General features: G+C 43.0%; 1 protein-coding gene and 1 long non-coding RNA gene across 2 annotated transcripts in view; both read left to right on the top strand.

The window, feature by feature from the left end:
* Nucleotides 1-1,138: 1,138 nt before the first annotated feature.
* The window catches only part of LOC112068479 (ATP-dependent Clp protease ATP-binding subunit clpX-like, mitochondrial), a 31,738-nt gene continuing 16,703 nt past the window's right edge, over nt 1,139-16,173 (top strand). Inside the window, 12 exon segments of the mRNA XM_024135650.2 lie at nt 1,139-1,478; nt 1,943-2,011; nt 4,006-4,172; nt 5,086-5,203; nt 5,381-5,418; nt 5,420-5,535; nt 6,665-6,755; nt 6,758-6,824; nt 7,974-8,015; nt 11,150-11,326; nt 12,519-12,683; nt 14,176-14,261. Coding sequence (XP_023991418.1) covers nt 1,957-2,011; nt 4,006-4,172; nt 5,086-5,203; nt 5,381-5,418; nt 5,420-5,535; nt 6,665-6,755; nt 6,758-6,824; nt 7,974-8,015; nt 11,150-11,326; nt 12,519-12,683; nt 14,176-14,261 — 1,122 coding nt within the window. The 5' untranslated portion in view covers nt 1,139-1,478; nt 1,943-1,956.
* LOC139023934 (uncharacterized) lies at nt 9,837-10,918 on the top strand. Its single transcript, XR_011475164.1, has 2 exons — nt 9,837-9,960; nt 9,995-10,918. It is a non-coding gene; the product is annotated as an uncharacterized lncRNA (long non-coding RNA).

Below are 16,173 nucleotides of genomic sequence, written 5' to 3'. Positions count from 1 at the left end.
CCCATTTACCAATAGCTGCCCTTCTTTGCGAGGCATCGGAAAACCTCCCTGGTCTTTGTGGTTGAATCTGTGTTCGAAATTCACTTCTCGACTTACAGATAATTTTATGTGTGGGGTACAGAGATGAGATAGTCATTAAAAAATCATGTTATACACTATTATTGCACACCGAGTGCAACTTATTATGTGACTTGTTAAGCATATTGTTACTCCTGAACTTATTTAGGCTTGCCATWACAAAAGGGTTGAATAGTCATTGACTCAAGACATTTCAGCTTTTCATTTATTATTAATTTGTAAAAATCTCAAAAAACATAATTCCACTTTGACATTATGATTATGGGGTATTGTGTGTAGGCCAGTGACACAAAATCTCAATTTAATCMATTTTAAATTCAGGCTGTAACACAACAAAATGTGGAAAATGTCAMGGCGTGTGAATACTTTCTGAAGACRCTGTAAATTTGGATCTCAGACCAGCCAATGAATGGTATTATGGGTATTTTGTCATATTATCATAAAACAAAATGTATAGTCATAAACCTAATGGTATTAAAGAAACTACCYAAATTGTTTAATGGATGTGGTAGAAAAATATGAAACATTCTGCCTATGCCTTGAGCTTATTAATGAAGTGTTTGTTTGTCATTAAATATATATTTTTTGTACAATATGTAGCATCCAATGTGATATGTTTTCTCATTCATGTTGTACAATGACCAATAAACATGTTTTTTTCTTTTTCATCTTTTACTGTAATCCTCTAATTTGTACAACTGTAAATCCACCCCTCATTACCTTTCAAGGTTTGACAATGAGATACTAAGACCGTATCTAGTCAAGAATGACATAATGCATGATGCATGATGACACCATAAGCATGTTTCATGCAGACAGAGTACTACAATCCCTTTAGGCTCAGCTGATAGTGTGCACCACAACAGTACAGTAGTCTGCCACATTTATTTCCTCTACAATTCAGAATAGAACACACTACAGTACATTATAGAAGAGAGTAGGCCTAGAATTTGTGACGGTCCAGTCCTGAAACTGGTTTAGTAAGTTAATAATCACCTTCACGGTAGATGGCAGCAGATGACCCTATGTGACGAAATGACCTCAAACCAATCCAAGGGAATAATAATTGTACACTTCCCCTTGGCTTGGATATATCTGACGCAGACAGACAACAACACTGTTCTGGAATACGTAATAACACGGGGGTAAATTGCTGGCCTCGGTCTTGCAATTTGCTTGACCTACTAACATCAAACGTTATATCACACAGGGGTCCAGTCGTCCAACGGGGGTAATATCGGTCCGATTTGAAGCGGGTTATACATGCTATCTGGACAGTGACATTGGTATGACACCGTTGACCTGCGACCATACACAGTTACAGAGTCAACGGAATTGTACTCCGGAAGAAACTGTCAAGACTTGTTTTGGTTCCATCGTGCTCTTTTACGAGTCGACAGGTAACGTTAGCTCGTTAGCAAACCATATTGTTTTTGTCAAGACACATTTTGCGTCTTAAACATGTCACATAGTTAGCCAGTTTAACGGTTTAGTTATCGTTGACCTTCTAACTAACGTTAGCTAAACTATATCTCTCTTCCGGAATGTTCACTTGTTTTTCTGTCGCTAGCCCCGTTTGCTAGCTAGCTAGCTGCCCCACTCCAATCCAAATCAGGCATTGCCAGGCCTACCAGCTCTAGGGGGTGTTCATTTTGTTTAATAAATAGCTAGTTAGCACGTAGCTACGCCAGCTACCTGTTGACAGGTGAACTTGAATGGCTAGCTAACTGTATTGTAAGTAAGGAGTTTAGTTTGTCAAATTTGTTTAACTTTGCTWGGTACTGTAGCTGTGGCCTGTGAAATTTAGCAGCTGTCGGAGAGGATCCATGCTAGCTAATCCTGCTTCACTGTTTTTATTTGCTAGACCTTGACTAAAGTATGTCTTGCCCATGCACATCGGCCGCGAGGATATTCTTGAATTCAGCACAGAGAGGTAAGAACAGATTGAAATATTGAGAATTTGTAATATCTAAAGTTACTTATTCGCATTACATTTTAAACGCTTCTGCTAGCTAGCTAACTTGCTAACMTGCAAATTACAGTGCCWTCGCAAAGTATTCACAACTTTACTTTTCCCACATTTTGTTGTTACAATGTGAGATTAAAATGGATTGAATTGTAATTTTTTTGTCAATTATCTACACAAAAATAGAAAGAAAAATTCTAACTTGTTTTTTTTAAATATGGAAAATTAAACACTAACCTTGATTAGTTAAGTATTCAACCCCCTTAGTCAATACGTGTTAGAATCACCTTTGACRGCGATTACAGCTGTGTGTCTTTCTGGGTAAGTCTCCAAGAGCTTTGCACACCTGGATTGTGCAATATTTGTCCATTATTCTTTTTAAAATGATTTAAGCTCGGTCAAGTGGATTGTTTATTATTGCTCGACAGCCATTTTCAAGTYTTGCCATAGATTTTCAAGACAATTTAAGTCTACACTGTAACTAGGCCACTCAGAAACATTCAATGTTGTGTTGGTAAGCAACTCCAGTGTATATTTGGCCTTGTGTTTTAGGTTATTGTCCTGCTGAAAGTTGAATTTGTCTCCCAGTGTCTGTTTGCCTGTGCTTAGCTCTATTCAGTTTATTTTTATCCTTAAAAAGAACTCCCTAGTCCTTGCCGATGACAAGCATACCCATAACATGATGCAGCTACCATCAGGCTTGAACATATGAAGAGTGGATGTGTTGTGTTGGATTTGGCCCAAACATAATGCTTTGTATTCAGGACATAAAGTTAATTTCTTTGCTACATTTTTTTGCAGTTTTACCTTAGTGCCTTTTTGCAAACAGGATGTACTCTTTCTTTTCACTCTGTCATTTATGTTAGTATTGTGGAGTAACTACAGTATTATTGTTACATGCTCAGTTAGCTCATATCACAGCCTTAAACTCTAATTGTTTTAAAATCACCATTGGCCTCTTGGTGAAATCCCTGAGTGGTTTCCTTCCTGTGTTAGGAAGGGCGTCTGTAACTTTGTAGTGACTGGGTGTATTGATGCACCTTCCAAAGTGTAATTAATAACTTAACCATGCTCAAAGGGACATTCAATGTGTGCTTYTTTTTTTTACCCATCTACCTTCTTTGCGAACCATTGGAAAACCTCCCWGKTTTTTGTGATTGGAAAACCTCCCTGGTTTTTGTGGTTGAATCTGTGCTTGAAATTCACTGCTCGACTGAGGGACCTTACAATTATCTGTATGTGTGGGGTACAGAGATGGGGATGTCGTTTAAAAAACATGTTAAACGCTATTATTGCACACAGAGTGGGCCCATGCAACTTATTATGTGACTTGTTAAGCACATTTTTACTCCTTCAGGCTTGTCATAACAAAGGGGTTGAATACTTATTGTCTTGAGTCATTTCAGCGTTTMATTTTTTATTAATTTATAAAAATGTCTAAACTTAATTCCACCCTGACATTGTKGGGTATTGAGTGTATATCAGTGACAGAAAATATCAAAATGTAATCGATTTTAAATTCATGCTGTAACAACAATGTGGAAAAAGTTATGGCGTGAACGTTATGTGATGTTGACCTCGTGAACTATGCCGCGTTCACGTGATAGTCGGAACTAGGGAACTGAATTCTCCGACTTGATAACTGGTTGAACGCGGCATGTTGTATAACTACAACCAGTTAGCAAGTCGGAAATGTCAGACTTTCCTAGTTCCGACTAGCACGTGGACGCAGCACAAGTTTTGAAAACGGGTCACCTGTTGCATTTATTTATGATACGTGTGGTGTGCGAAAATTTAGTGCGACGTCACAAATGCAGTGTTCATGAGGTGGCAGCTAGCTATATTTCCATAATACCAATTGTTGATTTTGACATTGGGCGAGTTTGTTTTTGAAATGTCAAAGTTGATGGATTATAACAGCGGCCTAAACATTTGGTTGCATTGTGTTTCTGTYGTAACAGGGCTGTCTTGTTCTCGGGTTCAGCTCTATGCTTTGAGCAGACCTGGTTGGGGTTTTYGTGAAGCTTCTCTTCCTCGCATAGTCCGAGTGAGATCCTTCCATGAAACTGCAGTATGTTTTGCCTCTAAAGATGGAACGACTAAGGATGGATCCAGCGATGGTGGAAAGGTAAACTTGATTCCACTGGATTGTGACATGTCTGTTTGATTCTTTAAAACATTTATTTTTTTTATTTTAAGAATGAATCACACACTGGTGACTAGCTTGGACCCAGATCAGTTTGTGCTCTCTTTCGAACTGCTATGGTCATTGCCAAACATGGCATAACAACGTGGAAGGACAGCATAAACAGATCTGGGAACAAGCTAAGTGATGACAGCCATAATTGAATGACTGAACTGAAATGGAATTAAACACTGACACGACACAAGAATAGACTTTCTAATAAATAAAATGTGCCGAATACAACAACTGTARATAGACTTTACCGTGAAATGCTTTCTTAGGAGCCTTTTCTCAACAATTTTAAAGTAAGAAAATTAGGAAAAGGAAATCGGAACACAATAAAATAACAATGCATTATACAAGGAGTACCAGTACCGAGTCAATGGGCAGGGGCACGAAGTGATTGCGGTAATATGTACATGTAGGTAGGGGTATAAATGACTAAGCAATCAGGATAGATAATAAAGAGTAGCAGCAGCGTATGTGAAGAGTGTTGGAGTGTCAGTGTAATGTATTGGTGTGTCGGAGAGTCAGTGTAATGTATTGGTGTGTCGGAGAGTCAGTCTGGTGGGTCGGAGAGTCAGTCTGGTGGGTCGGAGAGTCAGTCTGGTGGGTCGGAGAGTCAGTCTGGTGGGTCGGAGAGTCCAGTCTGGTGGGTCGGAGAGTCGGAGAGTCAGTGTGGTGGTGTCGGATGTGGCATAGAGTCAGTGTAGTACATGCTATACCCCAGTGGTTTCAATAAGTGATAGCTACTGTACACAGAAACAAGCTTCCTCTGTGTCTAAATTATGTTTTTCTGCTGTGTTGCATTCATGAAACAATCTCTCTCTTTCTTTTGTGTTCATCATATATGCAGAAGAGCATCAGTGAAGGAAAGAGATTGTCGGGCTCTTCTGGTGGATCAGGGAAGGGGGGTAACCAGCTGCACTGTCCCAAATGTGGAGACCCGTGTACACATGTGGAGACCTTTATGTGAGGACCTTAAAGATACTCCATTCACATAGGCTGTGTTTTCTAAAGACTCCAGTTGGCAGAAAAAGGCAGCCGTATAAATGATTGACTTGTCCACAAGTCACTACTGTTTTTTTAAATCAGAAACGCGATAAAGAAACATTTCAATAGTCTCACTTTTGTTTTTGTTTCTTTTCAGGCGTCACACGTTTTTGTGAAGTGTGAGAAATGCCATCACTTTCTTCGTGGTGCTCTCTGAGACGGACTCTAAGAAGGGTCTGAATAAAGAAGCAGAGTCGCCCGCTGAGGCTGTCAAAATGGCCTTCGCACAGAAACCTCCCCGCCACCCAAAAAGGTACGAGCACCGAGAAACCTCTCCCCGCCGCACCGAAACCCTCCCCCGCCACCCACCGAAAATTCTCTCCCGCCGCCAGAAACCTCTCCCGCCACCAAAAGGTACGAGCACCGAAACCTCTCCCGCACCCAGAAACCTCCCCCGCACCGCAAAAAGGTACGAGCACCGAAGCCTCCCCCGCACCGCAGAAACCTCCCCCGCTGCACAGAACTCTCCCCTCCCCCGCCACCCACGCAGAAACTCTCCCCCTCCCGCCGCCACCCAGAAACTCTTCCCCTCCCCCGCCACCACAGAAACCCTCCCCCGCCACCAGAAACCCTCCCCGCTGCACAGAAACTCCCCGCTGCACAGAACCTCTCCGCCTCCCAAGAAACCTCTCCCCCGCCAGCCCAGAAACTCTCGCCCCGCGCGCACAGAAACTTCCCCGCCGCACAGAAACCTCCCCCGCGCACAGAAAGCTCGCCCTGCCAACCGCAGAAACTTCTCCCCCTTCCCCAGAAACTCTCCCCGCGGCCGCACAGAAACCTCCCCGCCGCACAGAAACCTCCCCCGCCACCAGAAACTCTTCCCCGCCACCAGAAACTCTCCCCCGCCACCCAAGAAACTCCTCCCCCGCCACCCGAACTACGACCAAAACTCTCCCCGCCCACCCAGAATTCTTCCCTCCCGCCGCACCACAGAAAACCTCCTCGCCAGCCACCGCAAAACTCGTCTCCCCGCCACCAAAAACAGGGTACGAGCGCCATACAGCACAACCAACAACAACAACTGCGTTCTCAGTTTCTTATGATGTATAATGGATTATTCTTTTAACAGAATATACCTATGGGTACATGTCTCCATGTTATATACCCTTGTCTGTCACACTCTAAGGCAATAAGGCCCGAGGAGGTGTGGTAGTAATGCGCCAATATACGCACGGCTTAAGGGCTGTTCTTAGGCACGACGACGGCAACGTGGTATAACGGTACTGATATACCACAGCTGCCCAGCCATCAGCATTCAGGGCACGAACCACCCAGTTTATAATGCATTAATGATACAGTTCATGTATTGTTAGACTGTTGTCATGAAGAGCAAGTATGACCACGTCAATATTGTCTTATAGTCGATGAACCTGCCTTTTCAGATCTATGCCTACCTGGACAAGTCACGTAGTGGGTCAGTCCTATGCTAAGAAGGTGCTGGCGGTAGCTGTTGTATAATCACTACAGAGAATCGTTACAACAACATCCCTGCTGGGAGCAGACAGGTGGAGGTGGAGAAACAGGCCTCGCTCACTCCACGAGGTCAGTAGTACAGTCTACCACTTGTTAGTGTAGAACAGGCCTCGCTCACTCCACGAGGTCAGTAGTACAGTCTATTGTTAGTTAGAAACAGGCCTCGCTCACTCCACGAGGTCAGTAGTCAGTCTACTGTGAAACAGGCTCGTTCCACACCAGAGGTCAGTAGTACAGACTACTGTTAGTTAGAAACAGGCTCGCTCACTCCACGAGGCCAGTAGTACAGTCTATTGTTAGTTAGAAACAGGCCTCGCTCACTCCACGAGGTCAGTAGTACATTCTACTGTTGGTTAGAAAACAGGCCTCGCTCACTCCACGAGGTCAGTAGTACATTCTACTGTTGGTTAGAAACAGGCCTCGCTCACTCCACGAGGTCAGTAGTACAGACTACTGTTAGTTAGAAACAGGCCCTCGCTCACATCCAGCGAGGTCAGTAGTACAGTCTATTGTTAGTTAGAAACAGGCCTCGCTCACTCCAGGAGGTCAGTAGTACAGACTACTGTTTGTTAGAAACAGGCCTCGCTCACTCCACGAGGTCAGTAGTACAGACTACTGTTAGTTAGAAACAGGCCTCGCTCACTCCACGAGGTCAGTAGTACAGTCTACTGTTGGTTAGAAACAGGCCTCGTTCACACCACGAGGTCAGTAGTACAGTCTACTGTTAGTTAGAAACAGGCCTCGTTCACTCCACGAGGTCAGTAGTACAGTCTACTGTTGGTTAGAAACAGGCCTCGTTCACACCACGAGGCCAGTCAGCTACAGTCATTTGGTTGAACACTTGGTAAAATAGTAAATCACCCCTCCCCCCTCCAGGGTTTCCAGAAAATGTAGACCGGTCTAATTTTTACGTTTGTTTACTTCAGAATAGTAGAATTTCAATAGGCAACAGTGTTATACTTTCATTATTATGAACAAAGAACTAACCACTGTTTTCTAGAATGTGCTGAAACTCCTGTTCAGATGTCAGTCAAGGTGCTCTCGTCTGTATAATTTGGCATTTGTTTAATGTTGTTTACTTTTATACCCAAGCTCAACATCTTAAATGGACGATGATAATGAATTTAACAAGATGATAACGACAAGAATCTACAGTGGAATCTGATACTCTCTTACRGGCCTGTAGTGATAATAATGATGATGTCATCCTCTCTGTAGAACTAGAGACGAGAAGACGGGAGGATGAGTACAGATTCACAAGTAAGTGATTTGATTGGTCCTCYTTACATAGCTTTCTCCGTATCATTGGCTATTTTAAACATGTCACTTTTTGATTTTCAAGAATTGCTCAAATGCCAAAGTTTACAGACAAACTTATAGTATCTTCTTGTCAATGACTTGTCGTTTTGCGGGTGTGTTAGATGAATTATTTCATAAATGATTTGCCATTTTATGATTTTACGGTAATAAATAGTGGTGGTGGAAAAAATCGAAAGTTACATATCGGGATATTATTTTAATGATATACTATATCTTATTGTTTTTTTTTGACAATATCGCAATATTATTTTTGCGCTAGTTGGCTGTACCTGCACCAAATCTTCATAACATGTTCTCCATCTTTTGAAATAGGGAGCCAATTAGATTTCAGCACTTTTATTTCCATGACTCTTATCTTCTCATGACTCTCTCTTGTCCCTCTGCAACAGACATAATATGATGACCAATATGTTTGGAACATCGAATCACAATAAAATCACAGTGTCGAATCGCAATACATATAGAATGGTGTGGTGATCAAATCAATGTATTATAAACGCCCTCTTACATCAGCTGATATCTCAAAGGCTTGTACAGAAAACCCAGCCTAAAACCCCAAACAGCAAGCAATGCAGGTGTAGAAGCACGTGGTAGGAAAAACTCCCCTAAGAAAAGGCCAAAAACCTAGGAAAGAAACCTTAGAGAGGAACCAGCGCTATGAGGGGTGGCCAGTCCCTCATCTGCGTGTGCCGGGTGGAGATTATAACAGAACATGGCCATGATGTTCAAATGTTCATAAATGACCAGCATGGTCAAATATAATAAACAGTAGTTGTCGATGCAGCAAGTCAGCCACCTGGAGTAAATGTCAGTTGGCTTTTTTCATAGCCGATCATTAAGATATATCTCTACCGCGCCTGCGGTCTCTAGAGAGTTGGAAACACAGGTCTGGGACAGGTAGCACGCCGGTGAACAGGTCAGGTTCCATAGCCGCAGGCAGAACAGTTAAACTGGAAACAAGCAGCGCGGCCAGGTGGACTGAGGACAGCAAGGAGTCATCATGCCAGGTAGTCCTGAGCATGGTCCTAGGGCTCAGATCCTCCGAGAATGAGAGAGAGCATACTTAAATTCACACAGGACAACCGGATAAGACAGAAGTACTCCAGATATAACAAACTGACCCTAGCCCCCGACACATAAACTACTGCAGCATACTGGAGGCTGAGACAGGAGGGGTCAGGAGACACTGTGACCCATCCGATGATACCCCGGACAGGGCCAAACAGGAAGGATATAACCCCTCCCACTTTGCCAAAGCACAGCACAGTGATGATATGGTATGGTGATAATATCTCAGTATGTAGTAATATGGTATGGTGAGGTCCCTCAGATCGTGAATTGGTATGGTGAGGTCCCTCATATGGTGATAATATGATATGGTGAGGTCCCTCAGTATGGTGTAATATGGAATGGTGAGTCCTCAATATGGTGATAATGATATGGTGATATAATGGTATGGTGATAATATGTATGTGAGGTCTCTCAGTATGGTGATAATATGGTATGGTGATAATATGGTATTGTGTGATAAATGGTATGGTGATAATATAGTATGTGTTAATGGTGATGGTGAGGTCCTCAGTATGGTGAATAATATGGTATGTGATAATATGGTATGGTGGATAATATGGTATGGTTGAGGTCTCAGTATGGTGATAATATGGTATGGTGATAATATGATATGGTGAGGTCCCTCAGTATGGTGAGTAATATGGTATGGTGAATAATATGGTATGTGAGGTCCTCAGTATGGTGAATATGGTATGGTGATAATATGGCATGGTGATACTATGGCATGGTGATACTATGGTATGGTGATAATATAGTATGGTGAGGTCTCTCAGTATGGTGATAATATGGTATGGTGATAATATAGTATGGTGAGGTCTCTCAGTATGGTGATAATATGGTATGGGGAGATCTCTCAGTATGGTGATAATATGGTATGGTGATAATATGGTATGGTGAGGTCTCTCAGTATGGTGATAATATGGTATGATGAGGTCCCTCAGTATGATGATAATATGGTATGGTGATAATATGGTATGGTGAGGATCCTCAGTATGGTGTTAATATGATATGGTAAGGTCCCTCGGTATGGTGAGGACCCTCAGTATGGTGATCATATAGTGTTGTGAGGTCCCTGGCAATTCCCAGCCCTCGTAATATATAATCTGTGTGCACGTTGTGAACTCGGTGTAGCTAGTCGCCATGCTGGACCGATAAGGTGTCCCAATGACCCAGACAATACATTTGTAGTCTTGCTATCTATCCCAGCCTTCGGCCCTGCTCTCCTCATTCACACCAGGGTTCAAATATTATTCGAGATCTTTCAAATACTTTGAGCGTTTGCTTTAGCCTACCTGGAGTGCCAGATGGGAGGGGTTTGCAGTTTTACGACTATTCTATTGGTTCCATTGCACCAGGCAAGCTCAATCAAGCACATATAAAGTATTTGAAATGATTTTGAATACTATTTGAACCCAGGTCTGCGTTTCTTCATTTCGGTAACGCCACACTGGCTCCCAGTTCAGTTTAGCAGTGCAGGGTGCATGTATTTTTAGATTGAACTTGGACCTATTGCTGTAATGCAGCAGGCAGCACCACAGATACTGATACTTCACATTATAACTAGAGAGCCTAGATTATGCAATATCATGCCTGGAAAACTTTTTAAAAAACAAGACACAAACTTATTATACATTTATAACACAATTCATTAATACATTACAAACTTTTAATAGAACTCAAGTTTCCAGATCTCAGAGAGTAGGTCAACATTGCATAGCCTGTTCGGAAAAGTTACGTTTTATCGCCTGGTCATTGCCATGCGAGATGGGAAACATTGACCCAAAATGGATTCCCCTAGCCTGAGTGCCAGTCTTTTTCTGCACTCTCACCAACTCCTTATGGAACCAGTCATGCCGAAGAAGCTTGACAAGGATGACAGTTGGAGTTGACATTTGGCAAGAGAACAAACCGATCTGGGACCAGGTTAGAATTCACCACTGTCCTGCTGCCAAATCTGAAACCAAATATACACTACGACTGTTTGTTTACATTTGTCATTATAGAACTCCTTCAAATAGCAGGGATCAGTCCCCATGGCAACGCTCTGGGAGCCTCCATGCAGCAACAGGCCACTCAGCAGGCTCCTCAGGAGAGGAGGGGCGGGGACGTGTTAGACTCCACACACACCGACATCAAACTGGAGAAGAGCAACATCGTGCTGCTAGGCCCCACCGGATCAGGTTAGTAGACTATTCGTGACGTCATCAAACCAGTTCTGGCATCAGTGTGAGAAGAACTAAATGCGTTGTGGCTCGTACCTTCAACAAAAGCCAAGGCACTTCTAATTCATTTTTGATACAATTTATTTTTAGTTACAGACAGGGTACATTACTCATCTCATATGTATATACTGCGCTCTATACCATCTACTGCATCTTGCCTATGCCGTTCGGCCATTGCTCATCCATATATTTATATGTACATATTCTCATTCATTCCTTTACACTTGTGTGTATAAGGTAGTTGTTGTGAAATTGTTAGATTAATTGTTAGACATTACTGCACGGTCGGAACTAGAAGCACAAGCATTTAGCTACACTCGCATTAACATCTGCTAACCATGTGTATGTGACCAATAACATTTGATTTGATTTGGGTAGTGTTCAGCATTTTGAGGGCCTTAAGCGAGATTTGGTTGGGGGGGGGGGGTCTGTCACAGCCAAAGGCAGGACAGTTGAAACTGGATCAGCAGCACGACCAGTTGGACTGGGGACAGCCATGAGTCGTCAGGCCAGGTAGTCCTGAGACATGGTCCTAGGGAGAGAGAGAATTAGAGGGAGCATACTTAAATTCACACAGGACACCAGATAAGACAGGAGAATTTCACCAGATGTATCGGTCTGACCTTAGCCCCCCGCCACATAGGCTATTGCAGTATAGATACTGGAGGCTGAGAGAGTCRGGGGACACAGTGGCCACGTCCGAAGATACCCCCGGACAGGGCCAACCAGGCAGGACGTTTGCGAGAAGATGTGTAATCTGCTTGAAACATTAAAGTGACTTACCTTACAGATTCAAAGGCAGCTAATTTCCACTCCATTCATATGCAAATCCATTTGATTCATGCACTGGGTTGTCTGGCTGTCATCTATCTTTCTACACTGAACAAAAATATAAATGCAACATGTAAAATGTTGGTTTCATGAGCTGAAATAAATGATCCCAGAAATGTTCCATACGCACAAAAATCGTATTTCTTTGTGCACAAATTTGTTTACATCCCTGTTAGTGAGCATTTCTCCTTTGCCAAGATAATCCATCCAACTGACAGGTGTGGCATATCAAGAAGCTGATTAAACAGCATGATCATTACACAGGTGCACCTTGTGCTGTGGACAGTGTCCTTACACATTCTTTACTATACTTTCCCAGGCAAGACATTGTTGGCCCAGACCCTGGCCAAGTGTCTAGATGTACCCTTTGCCATCTGTGATTGTACCACCCTGACCCAGGCTGGCTATGTGGGGGAGGATATTGAGTCTGTTATTGCCAAGCTGCTGCAGGATGCCAACTACTCTGTGGATAAAGCACAGCAAGGTGGGTGAATCACACAAACTGTATCCTGGGTTCTTTAGGACTGTTTAAAGACATGCTCCGGTACTATGGCGACTAAGAAAATATCTCGCTTTTGGGGCTGGATGTGTCAATGTGTAGTTCATGGATAATTTATGAGGAGAATTACTGTTTTACCTCAGTTAGCCACCAAATCCCTAGTTTAAAAGTAACTGTATTCTTGAAGATGTGCAATTTTCCCTACATTTCCCCCCGCGTGGGCCAGCCCCCTAGCAATTCGAGTTCTAGCTAATGAGCTTTGGCCCCTCGCATTGCAGTGACAGCTAGCAAGAGGCCTGCCCAGCGTTATCCAATGAGGTTTGCACGGCGGGCCCAACGGCTCAGTGGACACAGCAGAGAGAGAGAGAGAGAGCAATGACGTGGTGCATATATCTGCACATATGTGACGTAGTATGCTACTTTCAGATCTACTGGCTAAAAAGTATACAAAAGTACCGGATAATCTCTTTTAATAGACCTCTGTTTTACAAGCACTAGTATGATGAAACAGGAACTACATTTGGACTGTTCCCCAATGTTATTATGCAACTTCCTAATTACATAAGCCCCTTTGAACAATATATGGTTTTGTCCTTACCCCTCCGAAAGAGACACATACAGGTTGGAGAGTTACTGGGTGCCCGTGGAGCAGTTATTGTGGTGGGTAAAGTGCCTTGCTCAATGGGCACAATGGCAGGCAATGGCATCTAGAAGTTGATACCAGCAACCCTTCGGTTGCCAGATCACTTCCCGACAGATTTTTGCCTGTCAGACSCGGGATTCGAACGGACAACCCTCCGGTTGCTGGCTCATCTCTCTAACCGCTCATTTTGCTCTTTTGGAACAGTATGCAAAGAGCTCTTTCAACTGAACATCACAACTACTTTTTTACTGAGCTAACCTGCTCCAGGGTGTTGTTCCAACACCCTGTGCTGTTTCCTGCCTCTTGTACTGTGTCTGTCTCTGTGTGTCTATCTCTGTGTGTCTCTCTCTGTGTGTCTCTCTCTGTGTGTCTCTCTCTGTGTGTCTCTCTCTGTGTGTCTCTCTCTGTGTGTCTCTCTCTGTGTGTCTCCTCTCTGTGTGTCTCTCTCTGTGTGTCTCTCTCGTGTGTCTGTGTCTCTCTCTGTGTCTCTCTCTGCTGGTTCTCTCTCGTGTCTCTGTGTCTCTCTTGTGTGTCTCTCTCTGTGTGTCTCTCTCTGTGTGTCTCTCTCTGTGTGTTCTCTCTGTGGTCTCTCTCTGTGTTCTCTTCTGTGTGTCTCTCTCTGTGTGTCTCTCTCTGTGTCTCTCTCTGTGTGTCTCTCTCTGTGTGTCTCTCTCTGTGTGTCTCTCTCTTGTGTCTCTCTCTGTGTGTCTCTCTCTGTGTGTCCGTCTCTTGTGTCCGTCTCTTTGGAGTGGAATAATCAGGACAGCAAAAAGACCCATTCTGATTCCATTAGACTATAAAGTTGTTTTATTCCGTGGTTTCCCTGTACAATAGGCATAGTGTTTCTTGATGAGGTGACAAGATCGGATGTTCCTGGGATCCACCAGCTCAGAGATGTAGGAGGAGAGGGTGTACAACAGGTCAGTACTGTTCTACACTGTCCACAATTCTAGTAGATACCTCTAGTGTGTATAGAATATTTACACTGTCCACAAGTCTAGTAGATACCCATGTGATAGAATATTCTACACTGTCCACAAGTCTAGTAGATACCTCTAGTGTGTGTAGAATCTGCTACACTGTCCACAAATCGAGTAGATACCTCTATTGTGTAGAGGGAGGTATTCAACACTATCCTTAACACTACATACCTCTAATAATGATACTTTAGTTAATGTTCAAGCACTCGCCCTGCCGTCATCTACTACCTCTAACAATGATCAGGGATGCAAACGAGTCACCTTTAGGAGAAAATTGCCGTTTTTTAATCCAAAATAGGTGACCTACTAGATTTGTGTAGATCCGATTGGTAAAAAAAGTTGGTCGGGGGTGCTTTGGATCACTACTGGCTGTAAGCGAACAAGTGATGCGCGTTTGCCGCTATACTGTCTGCATCCAAGACAACCAATTTGCTAGTTACAGCATCAGCGTGCGCTTCTGGGAAGCAGCAGAGAGTAGAAAGGCAGTTTGACGTTACAGCATCAGCGTGCGCTCTGGGAAGACAGCGAGAGATAGAAAGGCAGTTTGACCGTTACAGCATCAGCGTGCGCTCTGGAAGACAGCCGAGAGTAGAAAGGCAGTTTGACCGTTACAGCATCAGCGTGCCGCTCTGGGAAGACAGCAGAGAGTAGAAAGGCAGTTTGACAGTTACAGCAGCTCGTCCCCTGGACGATAACGAAGAGGTAGGTGAGAAGCTTGACCACGGAGATGGGGGTGAGAAGGTGAGGAAGCTTTTTTTCATCATTGCTTCCTTATGGGCTTTTGGATGGGTGTTCTTATGGTGATTCCACAGGTTGGTGGTATTTTTTTATTTTGTCGTTCCTGACCCCATGCTTACATCTTTATCACAAATAAGACACCTTGCTTTCCCTGGTGCCAATTCAAGGTAATAGTCCCACACTGGTGCTCTGCTTTTCTCTGCCATCTGTAAAATTGATGTAATCGTACACACATACAGCTCTCTGAAGTGACAAGGATACTGAAGAGTGCTTATGCGACACAAATACTCTCAACTGTTTTTATAATAAAAATAGAGTTTAAGTTACCTGTGATGAATGTTGAAAACCAAAAACTGTAATTTCTATATGCAGGAAATCTTATTTTAATAATGTGCATGGTAAGAATTGACTACCAAGTGTGAGTCATAATTCCCATGACACCATCCAGCAAAATCTGAAAAGCAGTTCCTTCATTCATTTATTCCATAGGATATTCTTAGATTGACTTCAAATAAGGTCTGTTTCGTGTAGGCTGACACCACCTTGCCAATTTGATAACTGTGTAGATATCCATAGGACAAGGTAACTCTGATCAATATTGGCTAAATATAAGCAAAGGGGGGAAAAATGTAGAGTGGATTTATGAAAATATGTTGACAAACGTTACCTTATCCTAGTGAGATTTACACGGGTATCAAAACGTCGAGGCGGTTTAAGCCTGCACGAAACACAGACCTTATTTGAAGTAGATCAAGACATTCCCTATGGAAGACATGAACAGTAAAATAACGAAGGAACCCCTTTCAAGTTCAGCCGGGTTGACTATTTTTCTCTATACCATTTGTATTTCATATACCTTTGACTATTGGATGTTCTTATAGGCACTTTAGTATTGTCAGCCTAATCTCAGGAGTTGATAGGCTTGAAGTCATAAACAGAGCTGTGCTTCAAGCATTGCGAAGAGCAGCTGGCAAACGCAGGAAAGTGCTGTTTGAATGAATGCTTACGAGCGTTATGAAAACTTGAAATCTGCCCTAATTAATCGGTATGGCTCTATTACAAATGTCATATTATGTATATATACAGTGCTGTAACAATGTGCAAATGGTTAAAG

This window comes from Salvelinus sp. IW2-2015, unplaced genomic scaffold (genome assembly GCF_002910315.2).
Source record: "Salvelinus sp. IW2-2015 unplaced genomic scaffold, ASM291031v2 Un_scaffold537, whole genome shotgun sequence".
Classification (NCBI taxonomy): domain Eukaryota; kingdom Metazoa; phylum Chordata; class Actinopteri; order Salmoniformes; family Salmonidae; genus Salvelinus; species Salvelinus sp. IW2-2015.
This window is presented reverse-complemented; position numbering and strand designations above follow the sequence as displayed.